The sequence below is a fragment of the Sprattus sprattus genome (assembly GCF_963457725.1).
Source record: "Sprattus sprattus genome assembly, chromosome: 4".
NCBI lineage: Eukaryota > Metazoa > Chordata > Actinopteri > Clupeiformes > Clupeidae > Sprattus > Sprattus sprattus.
The window spans coordinates 45,891,913-45,901,308 of NC_137923.1; the positions used below are offsets into that span (position 1 = coordinate 45,891,913).

Consider the following 9,396-nt stretch of genomic DNA (forward strand, 5'->3'; position numbering starts at 1 on the left):
CGACACCTGACATAACGATCTAAGATAATCCTCACACACAAAGACACACGGGCACACAGACACACAGGCATACACACACACACAGACACAGACACACACTTTCATAATCTGAAGTATTTTCAAGTTCTTCTAGGTGATTGGTTGGCAACAAACAACCACAACTCATCCAAAACTAATGTTTAGATAAAACAACAAGGAAATATAAGGCATTTTTCCATCCCTGTTCTCTTCCTTGTTGCTTCAGTGCGTGTCTTGGAACTAGTCAAACCAGTGGGTGCTCTTTGGGTTGTCTTGTAGTGGAAATGGGCCCTCCTCAGATCGACTTCTGGGCAGGTATATGAGACATAAAAAAAATAACTGGAATGCCAAGCGTGCCTGCAGACTATAAAACTCAGTCCACTGGCAGCTGAGAGCAATGTGAGTAAAACCGGAGCACTGAACTTGTCTCCATCTTCTCATGTGCTGACCCTGCAGCTGGCCCACCATTCCCTGTCTTCACTTACCAGTGGTACAGTATGAGCTTTGGTTCTTCTGCCCTCATTCATTTTTTGCAAACAAAATATTTAAAAAATGATTACCATTTCTATGATAATATTATTATGATAATATCATACAATGGATACTACATGTGTGTGTACATTGTAATGTTGTAACATAACAATACATTTATTTGATGCCTTTAATTACAGTCTGGACTGTGTACAAGGTCAACAAGGTAATTCCCTCAAATAAGCGATGCTACTTGTTCCTCATTTCAGTCGATGTACATTAATACTTCTCAAGTAAATAGTGTAAATAAATAGTTTCATACATAAATCAATGTTAATTCTGTCACTCTCTGTCTCACAGGATGAGGCTTCTCCTTGTTCTAAGTGCACTGCTGGCTGCTGCCAGTGCTCAATGTAAGTGTCAAACTTTCGCACACACACACACACACACACACACACACACACACACACACACACACACACACACACACACACACACACACACACACACACACACACACACACACACACACACACACACACACACTCACGCTCTATGCTGAAATGCATATATTACACCTTTTCAATGGTGGTGAATATGTAATTTGTTTAAATAAATGGTGTTGTGGTCCATTAGATCAAACATAGAGGAACAGAAACGGAGGTGGTGTTTTCTGAGGAAGTTGATCCACTCTTTGGAATGTTCTTGGTGACCAAGTGGCATTTGTTCTCTCTCTTTTCCAGCCTCGTACTTCTCCTTTTCCCCAGCTGTGGGGTCAGGGTCTGGAACCTCTTACACCATCACGGGGATGGGCCGCATCACTGCCGTCAGAACATGGGAGAATTATAATGGACACGTCCGTGGGTAAGGCAAAGCACTTCTCAAGCTCTATGAGAGTGATCACAATAACCAATACATTTTAAATGGCAATGACCTATTTATGAAAGATCAGAGAATTGTGGCACTTTTTTTAGATGAACAGTCTACATGTTTTGAAACCATATTTTTTGTATGTTTTAATTTGTACGGTTTAACATTTCACATGTGTTGTTTAAGATGTTGAATGCTAATTATTTCATTCCAGATGTGTTTGTAATCAATTCAAATGAGTGTTTGTGTTAATATTGTGCATCTATTGTGTCAGATAAGTGTTAGATGATAGAATTTGGTCATGGACGTCTGAGCAATGACACGTGCCTGTTTGCTATGTAATGCTTTCTTGGGCCTTTTAGTTCCAAAATAAATTATCAAACAAGCACAAAATGCTCTGGCTTTCGGTATCTTCAGAGCCATTTCCCTAACGTTGTGGTTTCCTATTCTTTAGCATACAGCTCCGTTATGGGTTCACATGGTCACCAGTTGCGGGCTACACAGGCGGCACCGCCCATGAGATTGAGCTGTTCGACGACGAGTTCATTGTTCAGATCTCCGGCAAGTACGCTCACTACATCCAGACCCTGATGATCGTCACCAGCAGGGGCCGCTCCATCAATGCTGGACAACCATCTGGACACAGCTTCAACATGTATGCCAGCCATCCAATGGCTGAGCTCCGATTCCTGAGCGGTCGCTTCCACGGGGGCCTTACCTCCATCGCCTCTCACTGGGCCGTGCTCAGCACACCCACCAATGGCACTGCAGATTAGCAGAAGAGAATGAAGACCCACCTGCCCTCTACTGCACTTTCCCTCTTGAAGGATCTTCTTGGATAAATTAAATTGATCTCAGGGACACTACAAACCTCCTGGCCGTGTTTTGGAATTTTGAAATGGCTTTTTCTCCGTTTCACATACGAATGCATCGTTAGAATGTAGCTAAAACGTTTAAATGTTTCTGTGTTAACACTTAAATCTTGCTCTTAGCTTTACTTTCACCAGTCGGACATGCTGTTTGTACTGAAACCATGAGTTCACACCATGCTTATTCTGTGCCAAACAGCCACAAGGTGTGTTTCTTGTTGCAATGACCATCAGCATATGTTCAGTAAATAGCTTTAGATAAGCACTCATGTTTCCTCTGTGAGTCTGTTTAAAAACCTCTTGCATTTGCGTAAGCCTGCTCACCTTAAATGGGATTGGATGGTTTTCTATTATGTTTCTGTTGATCTCAATCAGCCTGTTTTATTAACATGTGATAACATGTGATAACATGATATCAATGTTGCTTACTGAAATACTTCTCATAATAAAAAGTCTTGGCACATAAAATCTCTGTTATGTGATCCTTAAAATAGAACTTGAATGAAATATTTAATATGATGTAGCATCTAGATCTGTCATGGGTCATCAAAAACTATGATGAAATAAATAAAAATGGACACCTATTCAACTGATGCATTAAATGTGACATCTGACAACATTATCATTAATTTCTATTCATATTACTCAGACACAACAAATGTAAAATTAAGTTTAAATATTTGATGAATCTTACTATAAAGTATTTCGTGCAGTAGGTAGGGTCAAGGATGTCATGGATCCTTATGAGTTTAAGATGATTGAAAGTTTTTTTTTGTATAAACTGAAGTTTCAAAACACAACATGAGTGATACCTGAGTGATATGATGTCAATGTTAATTCAAAACTCTTCTCTTCCATGCTTAGAATTTCAAATGTTGTATCCATGGGCAGATCATTCACTAGATTTGTTAACAAGTAACAATTTACACCCCGTGAAACAAGAAATACTCATTTCTGATTTGCTGTTAGGTGTGCATTAATTCTGTATAATGGGACATCTCTGAAGTAGATCCAGTGAAACGTTAAATGACGGCTCTATATCAATGCTATGGAAATTTAGAATGGTAACTATGACAACTATAGTTAATAACGTTCGATTGAAAAGCAATAGAGGCTACTACAGTGAGTGTATAGTAAGGCAAGCTAATGAATAAACAAAATCAATTAATTTTAATTGTGCCAGGTGGTGTAAATCAGATGAATTTTGTGATTAGATGAAAAAAATCAGGATATTTTTTTCTTTGCCCTATTTTCTTTCCTCAAGCAGCACTGCTGTTCTTGTAAGTTTTTTTTGCCTTGAATATTTCTTTATCTTTATTCTGAAATGATAATTAATCTCCTTAAAAAGTGATCAACCAAAAAGAAATCATGCAATATAGGATGTTCTTGTGTGTTCTTGACAGCTGTAAAACTGTCTGTGTCTGAATATGATCATTCTCGTTATGAGATGTTGTTAAATGAACAAGCACTCCAGTTTAAGGTCACAGCCCCAATATGAGTCCTCAGTGTGCGGATCTAAACTTTTGGTAGTTCACCCTGATTGCCAGAGGAGGGTGACAGAAAGCTACTTCTACACTCCCTATCTGCCCTGGACGAATCTTGAGTACTGCAAAGATAAACCAGATACGCCACAGGCAGAATGTTACATTTTAAATTGATTTTGGATTCAGGTATGGTAAATGCATGAAAGATTTAAATGAATAATGTTGACTGTACCAACACCCTTGAGAGAAAGTAAAAAAACCTGAGACCTGTTCAAAAGAGAGAATCTGGGCTCAATGTAGAGACACCACCTGTTCCGTGCCGACATGAAATAAATGGATAAAAACCACTGGCAACGTTTGTTTTTCATAGATTATTTTTCATATCCATTCAATGCAGCCAATGAAGCAGCGTGAAAAGGACTAATATCTACTTGTGAACTTTAATGTAAAATATTTAAAAATGAATATGAATATCAAAAGAAATACATCGTCATACATACATTACTCAATCACAAGCACAGCTCCTGATGGTGCACATTATGGTTGCTGCATGTTCTCCATCACTCTGTGCTCTTGATCTGAATCAGGTACCACGTGTTATGTCTTTCTATGCATATTTATTTGTATTTCTTTAACAACAGCCAACACTTTGCAAGTCGACAAGGTAATTATTTCATATGACATTTACTATCTGTTACTATCTCATTTTAGTGATGAATGGTTGCAAATACATGCGCAAACCACACCTGCAATCGAAACAAAGTCAACACACGTCAGGGAGACTTCCTGATGAAGAGTCACTTCACATTGATGTACTAATTTGAAGGACAGTTGTGATCTGACCATCTCTGTCCCATAGGATGAGTGCACTTTTTGTCTTTACTGTCCTCCTGGCCGCTGCCTGGGCCGGACGTAAGTGCAACACCTTCACACTGGGCAATGATCAACCATCCCACCAATAGTACCACTGGTTAACAGAAGAACTGCTGCCACTGCTGATTAGCAGAGGAGAATGAAGACCCATCTGCCCTTTACTGCACTTCCCCTCTTGAAGGATCTTCTTGGTCCGATTAAATTGATCTCAGGGACGCTACAAACCTCCTGGCTGTCTTTCAGTATTTTGAAATGTCTGGCATTGTTCTGTCTAAAACTTTGAAACTGTTCTGTGTAAACATTTTAGTCTTGCTCTTCACTTTTTTCTTCCACTAGTCAGACATGATATGTTTATTGAGACCTGTTTATTGAGTCCGTCTGCCTTGGGTGAGGTGAGATCACACCATGCTTATTCTCTGCCGAACAGCCACAAGTTGTGTTTCTTGTTGCAATGACCATCAGCATATGTTCAGTAAATATCTTTAAAAAGGCACTCATGTTTCCTCTGTGAGCCTGTTTTACATCCTCTAACTTGTATTTTCATTAGCCTGCTCACATTGTCAAGGAGACAACATGAACACCAAAATAGCTTCTGTGAATGAGTTGGCAATGAAATGGCTAAACCTCATGTCCTTATTTAAAGGGTGAACAAATATATCAATGCAAAGTTATGGCCAATTTGAAGTTATTTAGTTATTAATTAACCTAAAAGAATCCCTATGATGCTATATGTCGGCCTAAGGCTACTATGTGGTCAGGACCCATTTTTAACCCACTCTGTTATGAGTGAAAGACTGAAAAGCTAAAAGCAACATACACATTAAAACAACGAAACATTGACAGACCCATAGATTTGAAAATACCAATAAAATATATAACATTTCATAAAGACTGTGCACAGATGCACAGAGTGACACCAGGGAACATCCAAACCAGTGGCGATTCTAGAAAATTTCACATGGGGTGGCAAGTTGAAATTCAAGGGTGGCATATCACAAACACATTTTTGTGTAGGGATAGGCGCACTCTACATCCAAAATAAAGGCGTTTTTGGGTGCGAGTAAAAGATTGTTTACTTACAGTAGAAAAAAACCGCACTCGCGAGCTTTTCTCATTGCTATTTCATTTAGACCAGTTTATTCACAGACGCGTTTTGTCACACTGACGATGTCTTAGGCCAAAGCACGTCTTTGAATAGGTGGTCTAAATGAAATAGCTATGAGAAAAGCTTAAGGCCCCGTCCCATTCATCTTCCCTTCACCCTACCACTTCATCGAAGTGAACTTCACTGCGGAGGGCCCCTTCACAACGGAGTGAGAAGTGTTAAGGGATTTAAATCTTTACCTGAGAAATGGGACACCACTCGATCACTCATATCCAGCTCCACTGTAGGCTAGGTTTCACCAAAACGCAATGCAAACAGTGTTCATATGTTTGCGAATTTGAACACACGTCAGGTTTTCAGGTTCTCAGGTTTTGGCAAACATATATATATACCCACATGTCATAAAATAGCGTTTTTTACATCCTAACGTTAACGTTACTCGGCTACTCTCAGCAGACAGACGTTCATTTGTGAAAATAGCGATCTTTTTCTAACAATCATATTCTACTCAACTGTAAGGAATATTATTCTGCATAATGATCGGCTAAATATCCCGATGTGTTTCACATTTTTTAATAGTTGTTTGCGAAGATATCCATAGATTTGTAAACTTCTTTTTCTGCACTGGCAGCCATCTTTCTTAAATTTTTTGGAGTCCGTTGGTAACCAAGGGGATCGCAAGGCATCCTGGGAAATGTAATCTTTCCCTTCAATCGAAGTCCGGTTCTGATCACACTCCGTTTGAAGGGGTCGTTTGAAGGGTTGAACAACACTTCCCCTTCGGTCCAAAAGAATTGGGACACCCTACCCCTTCACGCGAACGCGCAAACGAAGTGGAAGGGTGAAGTGCTAGGGTGAAGTGGTAGTAATGGGACAGGGCCTAAGAGTGCGTTTTTTTTCAACTCTAATATCACACACACATGCCTGGTGTCTATATGTATTTATTTATACAATTCCAGATAGTGAAAACAGACAACAGCAATGTCTTGCCAAGAGTCTAGATATTGTTACAAAAAGCCAGAACAAATATTTGTCTTTTTTAATAAGACTTAAACCCCTGTCAGATATTACATATATTAACATATTCAGCAGCAAAACGTTCATGACATATTTCCCTTTATAATGACAAATACGTTTTAGGGTGGCAGGTGCCACCCCTTGCCACCCCGGTGGCTTCGCCACTGATCCAAACACACACAAGCACAGTCCGGTAAGATGGGTTTTCAGCCAACGTCTTTGCGTATTTTAGTTGCATTTATGCTATGCCAATTGAGAGTTGCTACGTTCATTTTATGTTAATTTGAAGTGTTTCCACCCAAGGATTTCTTATTCAAATCATAAAAAAAATGTGCATTAAAAAGTTTCACACCCAGCTATTTAATTCAAGTCTCAATCCTTTGTCCTTGTGTAGTCCATCTCTCTGTGAAGTACCTTACCTGATTGACCACAACCTTGGTCTATATCTGAATCAGGAAGACACAGGTAGAGAACATTGTGTGTCTCTTTTGTTTCTTAATTTGTTGATAACCACACCTGACAATACGATCTAGGCACACACACACACACACACACACACACACACACTCACACACACACACACACACACATTCATAATCTGAAGTATTTTCAGGTTCTTCTGGGTAATTGGTTGGCAACAGACAACAGAACTCAACCAACAACAACAAACAAGGAAATATAAGGCATTTTTCCATCTCTGTTCTCTTCCTTGTTCCTTCAGTGCATGTATTGGAACTAGTTAAACCAGTGGGTGCTCTTTGGGTTGTCTTGTGCCCAAGTAATGGAAAAGACAGCTCCTTAGAAGAACTACTGAGATTTGTATACGCAAAATGTAATAATGAATTAAAAAGTAATGTATAGGGCACTATTATTTTAAATGTTCTGCCATATGAACAAGAGTGCCATGACATGAGTGAATCTCAACCATTATACCATTATACCATTATAACGAAAATCATTGTTTTGGTGGTCAACCTTTCCTGCCATTTCAAGTAGGATGTGCACGCGCAATTGTCCTAATACGTTTAGCCTGGTTGACATTAACCACATGATTTGGATGCAGATCAGCCGTTGACGAGCCGATATATCCTGTTCTCAATAAGATCGCTAAACTTAACGTGCTAAAAGGACAATTGATTAACTAAGCTTCAGCCCTACGCAAAGGGGGCCCGCTGGAGCTGCAGTGTTTCTGGATGAAAAGCACTAAAGTGTTTACATTTCTCAACCGATTTAATTGAGTCGTTTGTATATTCAAGGGTTTAGGATCTACGTGGAGTAGGCTACCAAACAAAGTTGTCTCCATGTTACTTAGAATCTCGATAGTTAAAATCGCCATGGACATACACGTGATAATCGCAAATCATTCAACGAAACAGACAGTGGAGTGAGGCTTCGGCAGACTACCAGCAGTGAACTTTTTGGTGCTTCACCACACTCTAACATTAATGCCCTGGCAGTGGCAATAAGCTTTAGTTTTGTGTTTGTTTTGATAACATTGTTAAGGCTGAAAATTACACCAAGTATTTATTTTTAGTAAACTGCTAATGATAGTATCAGGAGTTAGGAGTTAGTTTATTAAACATATTCTATCGTCAATAATTATATCTCATCCTTAATGGTAATTGTAGGGATATTTGAAGAAACATCGAAGTTGTTAGCTCTCATTTGTTTTCTGGATTTGACCACATGGTCAAATTTCCTGTAAGCCTCATGAAAAGATTTTAGTCCTTGATCACTGTGGGAATGCTGACACCCCTGTGAATATAAAGTATCCCAGACCTGATGTCTCCAAGATAATAAATTAGCATTCAGGTATCCAACCCCCCCCTTACCTTTCTAGTGTTAAAAAGACTGATTTCTGTAAGAGACAGTTAGTAAATAGAGACTAGGTGAAACAGGGAAGCGCTCTTGGTGTTCACCACTGAAAGACTAAAACCTGACCATTGAATTTGCATCACTTTGACTGAGTCTCTGATAATTGGGATAAAATAATGCCCTTTAATAAAAATGCTGATGTCAAGTGTTTGCACAACAAATGTTATGGCACTTTAGTTCATATGGCAGTATATTTAAAATAACAATGCCAAGTCTGAGAAACAAACTTGACAAACTGCACTATAACCTTTAAGGTGTTTTTAGACTACTCCGTACAACACGTTTTTGGGCACATAGGAACGCCTTCAGGTAGCTGGAACGCCTTCTCAGGTAGCTGAAACGCCCTCTCCGTGCTCTCCAGAGCCTTCGGACAGCTCTCCGTGTCTGTGGAAAAGGCGGTATTGCACCCCCAATTCACACACGAGACGGGACGCAACAACCAAGGTTCTAAGGGTAAAAAGCAAGACGCAGCTCAGCAAGTTGAAGTGAGAAAATAGTGCCGGTTTATTTTACAAGTGCGCAAGTGCAAAAATAATAACAAAAAGAATAATAAAGAAAATACTGGAAAAACAGAAATCAAACCGGCCCTTCATAGGTAATACAAAACTCACTTTCGGTTCAGGTAAGTATACACAGCCTCACAGCAAGCTGACGTGTAACACACTGGCAACCCCGAATCTCTCTACCCAGTCTTCCCACTAGCTTTAAATAAGCCAACCAATCAATTACTCATTGGGAGAACTCACCAGGATAGGTAAATCCATACATACAATATTCACTGAACAACAATTACAAAAGCCATAGAAAACCCATT

General features: G+C 39.4%; 1 protein-coding gene across 1 annotated transcript; it reads left to right on the forward strand.

Annotated features, from left to right (window-relative positions):
* The first annotated feature begins 436 nt into the window (after positions 1-436).
* LOC308364211 (zymogen granule membrane protein 16-like) lies at positions 437-2,194 on the forward strand. The gene is made up of 5 exons (XM_080837245.1): positions 437-508; positions 690-715; positions 850-902; positions 1,233-1,353; positions 1,814-2,194. Exons 3-5 carry the CDS (start codon positions 851-853, stop codon positions 2,133-2,135), a joined length of 495 nt encoding a protein of 164 aa, XP_080693371.1. The 5' UTR covers positions 437-508; positions 690-715; position 850; the 3' UTR covers positions 2,136-2,194.
* Positions 2,195-9,396: the final 7,202 nt, after the last annotated feature.